This window comes from Pieris napi, chromosome 12, assembly GCF_905475465.1.
Source record: "Pieris napi chromosome 12, ilPieNapi1.2, whole genome shotgun sequence".
Lineage (NCBI taxonomy): Eukaryota > Metazoa > Arthropoda > Insecta > Lepidoptera > Pieridae > Pieris > Pieris napi.
This window is the reverse complement of record NC_062245.1, coordinates 325,286-342,661: the sequence shown is the minus strand read 5'-3', so window position 1 is coordinate 342,661 and position 17,376 is coordinate 325,286. Positions and strand designations below refer to the sequence as shown.

At 34.0% G+C, this 17,376-nt stretch overlaps 1 protein-coding gene across 4 annotated transcripts; it reads right to left on the bottom strand.

The window, feature by feature from the left end:
• Positions 1 to 2,481: 2,481 nt before the first annotated feature.
• Positions 2,482 to 17,221, bottom strand: LOC125054439 (atlastin). Of its 4 annotated transcripts, XM_047656334.1 has the most exons (13): positions 16,966 to 17,221; positions 16,719 to 16,815; positions 10,221 to 10,295; positions 7,036 to 7,256; positions 6,465 to 6,611; positions 6,085 to 6,240; positions 5,497 to 5,646; positions 5,289 to 5,427; positions 4,884 to 5,068; positions 4,437 to 4,658; positions 4,032 to 4,246; positions 3,765 to 3,831; positions 2,482 to 3,685 (listed from the first exon to the last, which is right to left on the bottom strand). In XM_047656334.1, the coding sequence occupies exons 2-13, from the start codon at positions 16,750 to 16,752 to the stop codon at positions 3,572 to 3,574; spliced, it is 1,725 nt and encodes a 574-aa protein (XP_047512290.1). In that variant the 5' UTR covers positions 16,753 to 16,815; positions 16,966 to 17,221; the 3' UTR covers positions 2,482 to 3,571. The 4 variants fall into 4 exon arrangements, with proteins under 4 accessions (XP_047512290.1, XP_047512289.1, XP_047512292.1 ...); XM_047656333.1 differs by lacking the exon at positions 16,719 to 16,815; XM_047656336.1 differs by lacking the exon at positions 10,221 to 10,295 and having other exon boundaries at positions 16,966 to 17,218.
• Between the last annotated feature and the right edge of the window lie 155 nt (positions 17,222 to 17,376).

Below are 17,376 nucleotides of genomic sequence, written 5' to 3'. Positions count from 1 at the left end.
CTTTATTATAACAGAGTTTTGGTAAATCGCTCAGAGCTCTATTGACAATTTAAAAAGTAGTCTAATAATATTCACTTGAATATTGACCAACTGCTCTCACGGCTCACATGGCCATTCCGAATTTTAATAACTGAAGATGCGCGATACACTGACAAGGGACAACTTTAGAGACAATTTAAGTATGTCTTACCAAAAAGACATACTTAAATTGTGCTATGATTTCAAAGTATCGTAGTTTGAACAACATATAAAACATATTAAAACTCAAACTCTCAAACTACATTAATTGACGTAAGTAAAGATAAAAAAATTGTATTATTATGCATGAAACAACGATATGATGTGACAGTTCAAGATGCTGTGCCAACACAATAGACGGGTCTACGCTACACAAGTGAGAGTGAAGATCCAGATTTTGACATCAACCAGCGTCGTCCACAAGGCGCTGGAGCTGTACCAGCTGCAGACTTTGTGAGGCGCCAGAATATTCAGATTTCACTTTAACATACTATATATAAACATAACCAATTAAAACATAATTCGTTGTGTATTTTCCCATCACAGGTCAGTTTCCCACAATGTGATATAATAATTATGACTATGTTAGAGAGAGACGGACTTTAGTATAATGTTTTTATTTTAATTTTGAGATAGAATTATCTATCGGAATAAGTACCTAAATCATAAAATTTAACATCTCATTATATTTTTTCAGTAGTAAATAAATAAAATACATCATTCAACGTAAGAGTATATTTCAATCTAATATTTACACACGGTCCACGATTTCAACAAAAATTTAGGCTAAAATTAAACTATACTAGGTTACTGAAAAATTGACGTCTTATTTAAAAACATAATTCGTTCCTCACTTTTCACCATGCCGTAGTCATGCAGACATCGAGTCGACATTATTTACAAAGTAGAATTGATAATAAAGCAAATAAAATTAACAATGAATTAAAATCTGTCATTCCTATCAAAAAGTAAGAAATATTATTGTTATAAAATACAGTAAATATGATTTCACTAATATTGTCGTGGAGTTGTGGCTCAAACGGCAGCTGGTCTTTCGAGCATTGCCAACACCGCAGTAGAGTTTAGTTAGAGCATAAAATTGTGCAAAAGAATGAAAATATTAAACCAGCGGCCGCTGTAGCCATATCAGTTTGGCACATATGTGGGAGCATTTATGACATAGAAGTGAAAACCTAACAAATTGTCATAAATAGATACTTGTAAGTGGACCGTTTTCGGGACAGCATCGCTTGAACGACTTAAATTTAAAGATTACAGTTTTCATTGGTGAAACGAGAGCCAATAGTTGCTAATAAATGCTAAAAACAAATTCTCCATTGATAATAGAGATATCGTTCGTGCTTGGCACATATAAATAGGGATAAAATTTTAATTTGTAATCCGATTCTCCCAAAAGCAGGCACTTACGGTTATTTACATCACTGTGGGGTACTTGTGAGCAATATTTTATAATTGTGTTTAAATATAAAGCAATCTTTCTACCACGGTAGTATATTAATACGGTTTCTTGCAATATACAAAAGCTATATTTTTCAATATTGCCTAATCAACCCCACCGATCTGTCAAAAGTAAAAGACTGGGCTTAATAGAATTATCCAGATTATCTGCACTCACCGCAAACTGTCGACAGCCAGAAGGCATTTTAATGCAGAAGTAATGAAGTCATCGGCTACATTAAAATATATTGTGATAAAAATATGGAAGAGAGCAAATGATATAACATAAATGAAAAACTCACGCAATCGTATGCAATCAACAGATTATATAATATAAAAACACAACCACGTATTTAATTCCAAAAAACCCACGAATAAAACAACGTCCTTACTAAAACAGTTAAAACATTATAATTATTATACTAAAGGAAATAATATTATCTGGGAATAATCTAGTCTAGGAAGAAATATTCATATCGTAATCTTGAGCCAATATTATTTTAGAGCGTTCAATACGTTTCCCAGATGGATCAATTCCGGGTTTTGAAGTACAGACAACAACGGGAACAAAGAAAAACGAATAATTGACAACAGAGTCCCAAATGCAATAACAAAATTAATACGACACATTGTTAGATAACAGGCTCCGAAACGAAATTATATAGAATTTCCACTTCAATATATATTTTTGGATTTTTTTTGTGAAACATGATATTAAGTACATCTAACAGCAACGTGCAACGCAACAAGTGACCCCTTCCTTCTATTTTACTCATAAAAAATTTGTGCTTAAAAACAAAGTTTCGTATTTACACGACAATTTTCAACCAAGCTAAAGCAAAAGCTTTTTCTATGGGATTTTTAAAAGATATCTCGATATAACCATGCGGAATTTTTCTATTTTTAATGTAAAATCAATTCCCATCAATCGGATATTTCAAAATCTGAAACGAGAAGCGATCTTGATTACGAACGAAAATTAAATCTAATTTGTGTCAAATCAGATTAATCAAGGAATATCTTTATTTATAATTTAATTAGGTATTTCACAGTACAAAACCCAAAACACCGTCACCTACTTCACTTCACCCGTAACGTCAACCCAATTAGGCTATCGTTTAATGTATGTATATAGTGCGTGTATGTGTGTGTGTCTACCGCAATATACATATTTGAGAACTCATAGAGAAGTTACACTGGAGTGGACAAAGATACCGAAAGTTTTGTTTTATCGATTAGACACGTACGAGCTCGCCGACTAGTCTATACCTTAAGAAAATTGGCAAAAGCGCAATTATTTCAAGTATTGCCTTATTCACAACCTGGTTTATTTTGTGACTTGCAACACCCAGTCTTCTTCGACTGCGAGTGCAAAACGTAATAGTGGAATTGCCATTTTAAAATATCTCGTTTTCACCGGAATAAGAAAATGGAAAATTGCAAACATTAATTTTTCACGTTTCGTAATCACAGTATAGGATAACTAATTTTGAAACTATGTAATATATCTCTCTCTGCCGACGTTCAAACAGAATCCTATAGATTTATAACTTTTCGATTTTGCGCAAAACACCAAGTCCAAACACTTAAATAATTTGAAAACACTAATTGTAGTCCCTGTATTTCGTATATAACTATAAATTTCGACACAATAAACCAGGCCCGTGAATATTTTCAGGCAAACTTTTTTGCAAAATCCAAAAACGCACACATATAAAACACCGTCCGTTCGAAACGTCGGCAGAGATGTCGCAACGTCACTAAATATAGCCCTTTCACTGCCGTCACTGAAATCTGCCGTTCTTCCGTCCACTTCTGCCGATGCTTCTTTGTCGACGGCCTCTCCTTCGGGGAGGCTCGGGAGATATCTTTTAAACGTTCTATTGGCTATTTCGGGAGCGCCTAGCTGCCAGCGGTTTGTTTGGTATTCATCTGGTCGCCCCGAGTCTCGTCGACAGACCGAGCCACCGAGAGGCCGCCTTCGGTGTAGTAAAGTATCGAAGCGTTTCCACTGGACATCGGTCCGGCAGACGCGCGAGGAAGCGGGCGTCGGGTCTGCTGAAGCGACGCGCTCGCGGGGCGAAGGCGGACGGCATCACAACTGTTTGTGCTTCCCGTTGGCGGTGGGCGCGGAGACTCTTTCGGCGGCCGCCGCGGCGGCTTGCTCCATGCCTTTCTCTAGGCCGGCTTGATACACCGGCTTTATGACCTGCAATTACCCACACGAACCAGCGGTTCATCAAAAAGATCCCAATATAAATCTTTCAAGTCACTCCGAAGATACTCACGTTATCCCACAGCCAATTGGCGGCTTCGTCTATCGTCACGCCCAGTTCTCTCATTTCACCACTGTACCTGTCATTTAATCGAATAAAAATATTAGAATTTCTTATGATAACTCATTAATAGCAATTGAGAGAGAGAGATGAGCCCGAAATGAAAACTATTCAAAGTTTTCGCGTGATTCATCCCGACCGATTGTAACTCATTTTTGAAACGCAAATTATATTTGAATCCGTATTTATACAGAACCGATAAAGAAATTGCAGTCTCACCTTATATACGCCCAAAGGACCAGCGTCAGCAGAGCCATTCCCATGCACAGATTGCAGAGATTGGCCACAGGGTAGAGCCCGACGAGCCCTAGGACGCCGCTGAGGACGTAAAACGTGAGCGCGATCGCAAAGAACACGGACGGCGTACGCGCGGCCTTAAATATGTTTTTGCTCTCGTTGTGAGCCCGAAATTGTTGGAATTGGTCTTCCAGGTCCTGCAAGAGGTCAAACCATCCTTAATAAATAATATTTAATCTTTAATAGGGATGTGTTTATCGGTTGGAATAATTTCAAATATTTTCCCAAAAGTATATTCTCAAGCCCCAAAAACGCATCTCAATTTCAGTCAACTGAACTGTGAGATAACAAATTATTCCTACAAGTTTTGTAAAAGCCCAGACAAACCTGCGTAAGCTGCTGACAATAAGCCTGACTGAACTCGTCTCCCCCCATTTTCCTCTTGGCCCTGAACGCGTGAAGCGCCTTATCCCTAATCCGCTTGTGCTCGGCCTCCAATAATTGGGCCTGGAGGTAGGGCTTCGCCCCACCGCATATCTCCTCCATTAGGGTCGTGTATACATCACGCGCTTCTGCGACAGCTGTCAGATTGTTCGCTTCGGCTGTTGCCTGAAATATTGATTATTTGTCTTAAAAGACTTTCTTTTTCGTTACTTTTATTGTTTAGCACGTAAAAAATAAAAAATTCTTATTTTAACAAAGATAAAATCCTACAGCAGCATAAAATAGACCATAGCCAAAATAAATTTACATTCAATAGAAATTGTTAGAAGTGTAAAAGAGTTTAAAATAAATATTTTTATTTATTAATATAATTATACAAAATAATCTCACCACGAGCATGCTTTTCGGTTCCGGCAAGTCGTTGCCTTTGTAAATGTTCATGTAAGCTTTGAAGTAGAGTAGAAGGTCTTTGGACCTGACTCGTTGGCCGTTGATCTCTTTCACCACCAGGTTGTCCGGAGCCAGCAGCATCGGCACCAACTGCTGTAGGGCACGTTTGAATTCCACCTCGATGTCTGGAAAGGTCAAAGAAGATACATGAAAACGCATATATACTTCTTTTGTAGTATAACATTGCCCATATATTGCATTCTAATGTATGGCTTTGCAAGCCTGCGGTCAGACCCGAGAAGATTTCAAAAGTTACCGAATCTGACTAAACATGTTTAGTACGCACACGCGTACGTAGGGCGTACGTAAACTTTCATCTACATCTGCAAGGAGGCCAATAATTACCAGAAAGTCGTCCATCAAAAGTGGGACTAGTAGCGACCCTCAGTCCCGGATGCGGCATGAGGAAGCACCCGATCTCGCCGAAGCAGGATGTGATGTGTTTGCGCAGAGATTGCAGCTCCGGGTGCTGCTTGTCCGATACCTACGAAATGTCATTATTAATAAATCATTTATCAGTCGCAGAGTACGGTTTACTTTAAATTTAATGTACCTTTAGTCTTCTGGAGAGAATAGCCTGTCCTCCGCTGGCCCCGTAGGGCGCTTCGTAAGGGAAACTCCAGTCTCGTACGACGAACTGAAGTCTTTGGAATGGAGTCCTCCCGCCATCTTCCAGGGCCAATCGTCCGTATTCCGTAAATAACTGGAATAAAAATAGTCCTCTCTCTTATTAAAAGTTTATGTTTATGTAGTGTGACATTAAACAGAGTTTTGACAGTTGCAGCGTTTTTGTCGAAGAAAAGGGAGAGAGCGATTGAGACCGATTGAGAGAGAGTGAGAAAGGGCGAACGTAGCATGAAGTAAAAAGCCATGGAGCGAGAGGTGGGAGAGAGCTATAGTGATAAATATTAAGAGAGAAAGAGTAAGGGAGATCGAGAAAAATATAGGGACGGCACCGCTTTTCATATTATTGTTTGTACATCGATTTGCTTGTTAGTATCGTGTGTCTGTGCTAATTTTGTGGCCCAAATAAAAAAATATATATTATTTTTTGACATAGTCATATTGAACCAAGACCAAAAACATACTAATGTATAACTGCAAATGTGAAATAAAGTTAAATACTTGTGCAGAATCATACCTGTAAATGTTGTAGGTCGTCCTCTTGTATATTCTGGGAGAGGTTGTATATCTGTACGGAGGACAACATTGTGGACAAAGCGAATACAGTTGCACAGTCCCGTACTGTGGATTCGCTGTCGAATGCTCCTTGTGTGTCCAAAAGGATTATTGCTACCTGGAAATTTACACACATTTACATAAATTACAATACATATATACTTTATTTACACTGATATGATGAATATAAACAATATTTAGATTTAGGTTGAACCTTATGTATGAATAACAATTAATACATTTATTGCATCTACCACTACGAAAAGGCATGGTTTTAAATATCAGCTATAAATAATCCCAAAACTATCACCATATTCTAGACTTATTTAAACAAATGATTACCTCCTCGCCATCATCCAGTGTGGCTTTGAAAATCTCAGACCACATGAGTATGCCGGTGGTATCCCGTTCGGAGCCACCTCGCCAGCTGAACCCGCCGAGAGGTTCATCGTCAGACCCCAGCCAATCCCCACCGCCGCCGGAACCATACTGTAATATTGAAAAGACATTTATGAGAAAGGTATAGGGAAATTAAAATTATTTAAAAAACTTTTATCGTTCAAATTTTTTTTTGAAATTTTCCTATTTATTTATATAATAAGATTTAATATATAATATGACGTTTCAAGTGCTTTAATTATCAATCGTGTTGAGCAAAAGACTGTTTTACATACAGAGTTACACATTAAAAATACTGATAATTATTTTTATTACATTTAAATTCAAGAATGATTTATAAATGCAAATATTAAAAAATCTGATGTTACAATGTGAAGTGACTTTCTAATATAATATACGCTTACAAACTGAGCAACCCGTCCCATACTTAGAGTGATATCAACAAAACAATGGCTCTTAAAACCTTTAAGTTAGAGTTTCCTTTAACCCGAATTCGTTATTAAAACAAACTCACCTTGTGGTGCATATACCGTAGAAAGAAGTCTAATAAGAAAGATTTGCCCTTCCTAAAAGCGCCAGCCACAGATATGACGACAACGGATCTGTCCTTGATGTCATCCTGCAGCAGCAACTCGGCTAAAGCATCTTCATCAAGAACGAATGTATGGTCCGGACCTGTGTTCACCACTTGCACGCCGTGTGGACCTTTGCTAGCCGGCGATGGCTTTTCTGAAACTGAAAATTAAGGGCATATCTATACAAAGCTATAATAACTCAATTTGAACTCATAGGCTCGTGGTAAGGTCCTATTCCATCATATTGTATATGCTAATTTTGTTATAGAAAGCCTTTATTTAAAACCATTGAATGAGGCGGATTAAGCTGAAGTTTTATGCTTAGCTACTCCGAGCAAGGAGTTAATTATAGGGTTTATTCGCATAGACAACAATAGCGTTAACAAATAAGCGTAGAGGATGCAATCACTACGACTCAAGGTTTAGGGCAAATTAAACAGAAATCACGTGAGCATTTCATTGTGAGCACGGCGACATTTTGGTGTCTGTTTAACTGGTTCTGTTTTTCTAAACACCAATTACGTCCCCGAAAATTGAATTAGTGACCTTCGAGCAGAACACACAGAAAAACCTAACCAATAATTATAGAAGCTGTTTTTAGGAGCTATTATGCAATGCGAAATACTCTTATGACATTACAATTGCTGAATACTCAAAATATCCTCAACGTTGTGCGAAAGTTTTATTTGTTCCGCTCTCACGGTCACAGCGAACCTTTAATTTTATCAAACTCAGTTATATTTTGTATTTTTACTCGTCTACTGAAATTCAGTTCAATTGCAGTCCTAGGTTCAAGGCACAAAAAATTAACTTCGATATTTGATGTAATATTTTGTGAAGTGAAATGTTTTTTAGCAAAAACAACGAATCACTAATAAACCTTTATCAGTAGGATAATATATAAGCCACAGGTGTCTTGACGCACTCGAATGAATCAAGCAATTACCTGATATTCGTGTGAAATGGCAATATTCATATTTGCATTAGTTACATGACGTTGAACAATCATTAGAAAAACATTTGTAAGAATTGTTCAATCTTTTAACACGATTAATCAATGGCTTATTTATTAACAGCATTTGCAAAGGTCATTCGAAAGAGCTGATAGTTCTTTGGTTAAACAAAAAATAATAAGTTTCATAAAAACTAAACCCACACACAATAATTAGATATACATTTTCAAGAACAATAGACGTCAGAAATGATACAGGAATTGTAGGATTCCCGATGCTTGGCCAACAAAGCATTTTTTAATTGATAAAAGCTAGCTTTAGCTTGCCAACGCACGGCACACTGATATATTGGTAAAACAACCAAATACAACTTTTAATATGACAAGCACTTAAAGGCAAACATGACATACATGTAGAGATCATAAAAATATTAATTAAAAAAAAACAATTACTATTAAAAAAAAATATAATTACAAAAAACTAAACAAAAATCGATTTTATAGTGTGAGGGGAGCTACTATGGATATCCTAGCTCATTTATCAGAATGCTTAATCTGGACATCGGTGAGCTTTGACCAAAACGCGTTCTAGGGAAAGGAGGGACAAATGGAATAATGGGATGCCTGGGGTATCAAGAAACTTAAATTTAGATAGAGAGCATTTGTCAGGACAAAATATTTCAGCGTCATTCTTTTCCCAACATCAAGCATTTACAAAATATGAACCGTCAGATTTCCTAGACTATATGAACTAACAATAAGCCACATAATACATATATCTCGAAAATTGTGTAAAACTGAATTCAATAATTATTGTTCCTGTAGACGAACCGGAATATATTCTGTATTAAGCCACGAAATATATTATGAAGTTATTTTTTTATATCTATAACTTAATTGCTTAAAAATCACTTTCGCAAGGATTATATACATTCGTTTGTTATTGCAACCTTCAACTTGTTCATAATCGACACTCAAGCGAATGTAACTTGCTTAAGTCCTACACAAAAGCTTGTTTGGAAGGTCATCGGAATAAACCTGTACAAAATTTTAGTTACATACTATAGTTATATTATTATAGGATTTATACAAAGCAATCTGTAGGAAAATAAACTTAAATATTTTTTTAAGGAGAAACGAGTATTGATCCTAAACGAGGGTTCAATGTATATATTTTCATTTGTTGATACCAGATATCTTTGCACTCGTAACGTTGTCACGGGCTTAAATAAAAAGTACATTTAATACATTATATCATCGTGCAAAATAATTAAACTAAGACAAATCAAACCAAACTGCGGTGCCTAAAGCACATACCATTACTAGATCTAACTGAGCAGTATCTGTTACATGTTGTTTAAAAGCTCTAATATACTAAAATTTCATTAGCACTTATATTTACAGTTTAGCAAGATATTATAATCCGACTGAGTTGTGACGCCAAACATAACAAAACGAACGAAATCTATTCGATTTCAAAAATCTTGTTACAATTATTTTATTGTTTCCTTTTAATTAACATTATGGTTCAGTTCCCTTGTATGTTACGTGATACGCATAAACTGGTCTAATTTAATATAGGATATAAAGTTATCGCAAAGAATGTATTTATTAATCGTTTTCCTATAAGCGCCGGAGTTATAATCAACTACATCTGATACTTATATACAAAATCTAAATTATTTGTTAGAGTAGTGAGTTTAGTAGAGAAGTGTAGGCCTAGTGGCTTCAGCGTGCTACTCTAATCCCTGAGGTCGTAGGTTCGATTTCTGACTGTTCATCAATGGATTTTCATTCTATGTGCGCATTTAACAACACTCAAACGGTGAAGGAAAACATCGTGAGGAAACCGGTTTGCGTTAGACTCAAAAAGTCGACGGCGTTTGTCAGGCAAAGGAGGCTGATCACCTACTTGTATTAAATTGACAAATCATCATGAAACAGAAATCTGAGGCCCAGACCTAAAAGGGTTGTAGCACCACTGATTTATTATTTTCATATTAGTTATTAATTTTTACACATTTTACGTTCGTTTTGAGTGAAAGCGTTTTGCCAATTCGAGCGCTAGCTATGGAATCACCAGTCGAAGCAAAAATATGTATTTTTTTAGGATTATGAGCATTTAAAGCATACAATAAGCACTTTAGAACAAACAATGTATCAAGCACTTACAATCTTCTATATCAATTAGATCTTTTATATGTTTATGGTTGATCTGCAAGTTAAGTCTGCCAATCACTTGATCACCTGTAAATAAGATCGCTTGAAAAACTCATACCTAAGGTTAACGATAAAATCAACAAGGATTATATCGATCTATAATAATGAGAATATAAAAGATCTCTATGGTTTCTATTTAGCGCACTGGTTATAGTCTATAATGTTTTATTTTTTGTTGAACAATAAGCAAAAGATTACTCTAGTATTTTTATTATATTTCTATTTTTGTAATTTTTTGTAACATATACTGTAGACAAAGCATTATGTGGAGAACTTCAATAAATAAATATATAAAATAAAATAATGGTTTAAATTATTTATATGTATCTCATTTCCAAGCCGTTATGTGAGCTCCATATACCGCTTATCGATATACATAAATTCTGTATTGGCAATAACTGGTATTTATAATTATATAAAAAAGGTAACTTAATATCCTTATACCTAACAACTAAACATGGAAAAAAGGATTTATTTTTTAAATTTATCCCTACATGTCTGTCATAAGCCTTTCCATTATATAATTCTCGGAATTCTATGCTCATAGAATGTGAAACGAAAGATGATTGACAGGAAGTGATTGTAAATTAATCATGGAAGCTGAGCTTCTTATCACACTACAGTGCAATGTATGTCTTATCATAGGAGAATAAAGTTTAATATTGTCCGTAAAGAAGTTATTAACATCTGACCCAGAGCTGAGAGAGCAGGTTCATATCGAATTTCTATCAACCATGGTCGATTCAAATTCAGTTCTATTAAAGAGCCGGAATCAAGCACCATATAATTTGGTTTTTTTTTTTTTTTTTTTGTATTTAATAACGTAAAGAAAATCTCATAAATTCTATAAAAATATATTTTCTTCATCTTTTTTTAAAACTGAGCTTAAAAATTTTTTTAATAAGAATTTCCAGGACGATTTGATTTAAGACAGCTATAAGACATGTTATCCAAGAAATCATCACTAGGAATGCGTGATTACTGCGTCACATTTGAAGACTAGAAAATCAAATCTCATTTATTGATAATATTTACGGAAACGATTCTCACATATTTTAAAAAGATCAATATTTACTAGTTAAACAGACGTAAATCATTAATATATGTCATTAATATGGGACCGCAGGTGTATCCTGGCCGATCTCCAGGCGCGGTTATTGACACGGACAGGTTGGGATAGAGCCAGAACTATGACTACTCAATGTTTTCTCTGAATGACGTTAATATTTGACCTGGTATTTAGTGAATCTAGAACTGGTTTTTATTTTTCTTAAAACAAAACCTCTTTTGAGAACAACGTACCCAGTTCGGTTGCTTTCTTCTTTCGGCTTCATATTGCAGATTGGTAAAAGAAAACGAAGTTCTTTTGTTTTTAGACTTAGATAGAGTTACGGGTGTCTTACGTCTTGTGTCAAGAATTCAAAAGCCAATTAGTATGTGAGGACGTAACTGTGTCGTTAGACATTAATGTTGATTAGATAAACACGTCCTGTGCTTTCTTTTTCGTCGTCAACGAGTCAATTTAAAGGGCGTTACAAAATTTAAGAAGTGTAATTCTTAAAACTAGTAAACGAGCTATAGTAATCACTCCCATAACACGATATATTGGTTCCGCTTTATGTACAAATGATCCACGTTTAACTTACCTAGTGAATGGGGATTTAAATCGAATATTAAGAAAAAAGTATGTTTTAAACGAATTTTGTGCGTACAAATTATCATCATCTATGGGGAAAATACCCGTGTTATACGAGGCGCTGAAATCGTGTAATATAAAAATGCGTTATAAGAGCACCGGAATACATAAATATAATTTTAATTAAGTTTTTATAACTATTTTGAATTGTACGTATTGTGTGCAATTTAGAAACTATTATTTTTCGACATTTGTAATGGAATGCGTAACGCGTCGTAATAAGATCTTTCAACAAGTGGCATAATCTCTTCAGACACAAGCCGTTGTTCTCACTTTCCAGTTTTTATTGTAAATTACACCTGTATCGATTAAGCTGGCTTGTATTTTTTACAATGAACAGGTTATGCGCATGGAAAATAACTTAATATGCAAATACGCGAGATGTATGATTGTTCAAATTATGTTTTGAAGAAGTTTCAACTCGAAATAATCATTTCTCATGGCATGTTGTAATTTTTAATCCCTTCTAGAAGCAGGAGTCAAGCCGTCGGTAGCTCTTTGGATCATAGCTACATTGCTTGATAAAACAATTAACAAAATATGCATCAATAGTCTAAAGTAAATTATTATTAATTCTACAATATACATAGATATAGATGATATGATGATGATGAATGATGCCGCTATAAATAGATGCCTAAAAGTATTATTACTGCGTACGCGAGTATTGCGCAAACGCTAAATTCAATACGAAATAATAAAAATTATTTCCGTTGTGCGGGAAAACAGACAGATATTTATGACTTTATATTTGGTTGATTATATATTCATAGGCCAGATATACTCGTACATATATTGGTTTCCTATTTGCTGAAGTAAAACCTTTGGCATCCAAAAGTTCCGTTAACATACTTTCTAAACAGCTGATTAACTCCTATTTATTCACAGACGTAGCCTACCACGGCATACATTATCACGAGCCAAAAATATTTAACATATCCCCAACATACGCTGCCAACTCGCTATCTTGTTATTCTATATACTAATGCTATCAAATTGTATTCGATTCGAGTTGCAAACGCCCTTGGCTCCACACTCTTTGTAAATAACTTACAGAATGAAAACGGAAATCACTTTCTTTTGTTTTAATTGGCAATCTTTTAGAATTTGATAATTCTTATAAGGTGGCTCCCTTCCATCTCTCTTATATATTATCTCAATTTATTCAAATGTATAATATTGAATCGTAATATAGTATTTTGAGATTAATTGTTAATATCTCACTCTTCAATTCATGACTATACAAAGATTTAGATTAACTTCATATCACGCGATGTAAAAAATCCTCTAGAACATTGTATTTATTTAGACAGGAACTAATTAGGCGTAAAATTGAATTACACGGCATTGTCTTGAAATGCGTGTCGGCCAACGACCGATACTGATGTGGGTCATCCGTCGTACTCAACTATGTCACGAGGATTTGGTAAAAAGAAGCACTCATGACACAAAAATTTAGGCCCTTGAGGAATAATTATAAAGCATTATCAATAAGTCTATAAAAATAAAGGCACATTGTCTAAATATTCAAACATATCTGTAGTTTGTCTTCATATCAAAAGAATCAAAAGTCTTCCACTAATATTGGACATATTTTAAATCCACCATCCACATCTGCCATCTTAATTCACCCACACCAGTCTCTTCAAAGCAATGCACGTTTGAAAATTACGGGTCAGCGGCGATATGTGGAAAAGTTCACATTTGTTTGTAAAACCCATTAGATGCAGCAAACAGTAGTTCCGTTAGCTATCTGTAGGTGTTAATCGAATGTGAATCGGTGGAGCAGGTCATTTGAAAGCGATCATTTCTGATATAACTTTCTAACAGGCCATACGAGTAACATTTTATTTACAAAACATTCAATTTTAATGACATCGTCGTAATCTTTAGATATATTTTTGTTTATAATTTCATACGTTTAATCGATATATGGGTTTCTAGATTAATTACTAATGTAAATACCACTCATTTGTCGAAATCAGTTTGTAATTAATCAACCGAATGGAAAATGGAACACAGTCGACGAATTGTACCGTTTTAATTGAGACATTTAAATTAATGTACTAAAAATTATAAAAACCGTAATACAAAGCCAATTATTATTATTTATTATAATACCTGACAACGTAAAATAATGATAAACACTACGTAAAAATATCACAAACAGGTAAAAATAAAAGAGGACACAATATGTAAATTGCGGTTTTACTTTTAAAAGCAAACAGCATAAAGTTGATAAGTAAATAATATATCGGAATTCTTCGACTCCATTTTAAATGTGCACTAAACCAACAATTTGTACAAACATCCTCAAATTTGTTTGTAACAACGTAACGTGTTAACATTTGCCGCTTCCAAGCCTATGCTGATTTGCTATTCTCACAGAGAGATCAGTTACTAGAAAACAATTGATATCTCCGGTTTCGGAACATAAACCATGAAAAATTCTCGATATTGATGAAAAACGGGTTTATGCGGCGGGGATTTGTTGTAAAAGTTAGACGTATGCTGTCGCTGACTTTTTGTAGGCATTATCTAGCTCTACAACTTTTATTTAGAACTCAATCTCTCCTGGTTAAGGCAGCGTTCGTAAGAAAAGTTTACGTTCGACCGATTTTTCTGCGAGTTACTTTGCAAATCCGACTTTCACGAAAAAAATCTTTGAATTTATCGGTATAATATATTTAGCATATGAGACTCACATATAACGTGATCCAAAGATTACATACAACCACACTAACTTTACCTCTTCATAATATTAGTAATACTTACACATTAATTGTTAATATAATTCCATTTGATGAAGAAACAAATCCTGGACAGATTTGAAATATCTTTCAAATCAACATCTTTACTGGCTTCTCGCAGAAGTAAAGACGTTCTCTGATAATAATATCATTAACTTTCACACAAAACCTCACGTTCATTTATTCAGAATATCTTGTTAAACAAATTACAATGATCCAGCGCATCCGAAGTGCAATCAATTATCAGAAAAACTTAATTGAGATAAAGAATGTCGATTGATTCAACCGCATGGTGATAAAGTTCGTATTATTTATTAAGATGTGTCAATCAATTAATCGAAAAAAGACAATGCAGCTTTTATAACATTGTCTTACATTTGTATTTAGTGTTAGTGAAAATTATATGAAATTAAATTTCCTTATTTATTTTTCAATAGTTTCGTCAAGTATTCTGCTCTATGTAAATTGTAATTGAATATATGTATTGCTAGGTGTGCTGTATTCTGGATATTTCTACTATTTTTGTATCACAAAGGTTAAGCAACAAAACGTACCTAGAGGCAAAACAGGCAAGAAACTTATCTTTACCTTACAATCATAATATGATAAAAAGATACAAATAAACCCGGATGTATTCATTCAGTAGAAAAAGACAGATTGATCGAACAATGCCTGTTTTGTATTGTTTATTGACCAATTGTCGTAATTAATAGACGGTGTCGGCAATAAAATGCATTATTGTTATATGTTTAAATCGTCAACAATAAATACAGGCTACGTATGACGGTAAGTCGACCTTACGAGAGGTGAAGGACCATTCCAAACTAGTTTTTATGAAACAAGCAATTCATAATACACATATTTTTTGTTACTTTCAAGAATAATCTTAACAATATTTAAAAGATTAATTTGTATAAGTATTTATTTGTATATATATTAGATTTTAATTTCTAATGTTTAAGATAAAAAAGAAAATTCCTACTCTAGTCCGTTTCTGAATGTAATAACTAACTAAGCACTACATTAATACATTATTAATAAATCAGGTATTTTACTGCTTAATATTCAATTTTAAAATGTAAAAAAATAATGTTAAATCATTCATACTTTAATAATTAAAACAAATAAATGATTTAACAGTTAAGTGGCTTAATTTATGCACAATTACATTGCAAGTTACAAGTTTTCTTGTACGCCAAGTTACATAAAAACATTTTCATTCAAGCCAATATAAATTAATTTAAAAAAGTCATTACAGCAATATCTAAAATATCTGGATTATAGGATCATATTAAAAAGACACTAATGTCAGTGGTATTTTAATGAAATTATATTATATTAATAAGGTGATATACAACATATTCTGTAATGTAAAATTAAGTATGTATAGTCATATGAAAAAAAGATATTGATAATCTTATCAAGTTAAATTCATTAGCTCACTGTAAGCGTTTTTGATCACCTGCAGTATATTAGATAATATCATTACTTTATCACCATATTTTTTGTGTTACATAGATATCAATGTTATAGTTATATATGAAAAATTAACCTTACCACTATACTAATCTTGCAAAGCATGCAAGATTGTTATATTTATATATAACATTTAAGCCTATACTGTTGATAGAGTCTAAAAAAGAGGCTTAACCAAATATACAAAAATTTCTGTATTTTTCTCTTTCAGTAATTTAAGCAATCTTAAACCTATGCCTTTACTGCAGTAGTAACACAATCCTTTGTTTACATCCCATTGTGTGTAGTGACAAGTATGTTTAATCAAATTCGTGATACGCCAAGACAATATCAATCGTTCTGTTAAAATATTCTTTGTTTCATATATAAAACAAATTATTATGTTTTGATTGCAAGGTCATGTTAACCTTCATAATTATATATATTTAAATACACGCGAGAGGTTAAAGAGCAGAGTAGTTATTAATTATTATTTGGGATGATATAAGAAAATGCAATCTGTGTAAGATTGATAATAAAAACACTTACGTGATGAAAGGCTTCTATCCAAACCTCCCGTCATCTTAGCGCCCTCCAATCACTCTTTAAGTCACTCAAAGTGTGAAGAGACTAGATCTGCTAGATTCTTGAAGGTGAGCACCAAAATCCAAGCAGCAATTATAAAAAGAACCCATTTTCAATGTCACAAGTTACACGAGGGTAACTGGCGCGACGCAGAAGGTGAACCAAGCACTGTCATAACACGCACTCTTAAATATAATTTAACAATTATTACCTTCTTCCTCATGGATATCCGATTCCTGATGTTTGTATTCTTCGATATCAGCCATGACCAATCTTTATTTATTTCGCGAACTGACTTTGAACATAGCGAGAACCTAATTTTTCCAACACGACGCAGATCCACTTGTCAACGAATGTGTTGTCTTTCAACCGATGACATTCATGATAAATAACTTTTTAATACAGATTACAGATTATTAAATCTAACAAATAATTGTAAAAAAAGATGAACAAAAGGCATACCTTTACATATAAAGCTATGTAAAAATTAAAAGTAAATTAAAAAAATGGAATAACAGAGCAAAAAATAAAGTGGCAAAAATTATTACTTCAAACCCCAGCTGTCAACTTCAATACGTAAAAGTGATACAAATGACAACATTTTAACTGTTAGACGTCATCA

Excerpts from the sequence above, each read along its gene's own strand:
- LOC125054439 (XM_047656333.1), bottom strand. The coding sequence starts at position 17,020 with ATGGCTGATATCGAAGAATACAAACATCAGGAATCGGATATCCATGAG. Across the intron at positions 7,257-10,220 it reads TCTAATTGATATAGAAGATT|TTTCAGAAAAGCCATCGCCG; the intron begins GTAAGTGCTTGA and ends CTTAATTTTCAG. Across the intron at positions 6,241-6,464 it reads CACTGGATGATGGCGAGGAG|GTAGCAATAATCCTTTTGGA; the intron begins GTAATCATTTGT and ends GTAAATTTCCAG.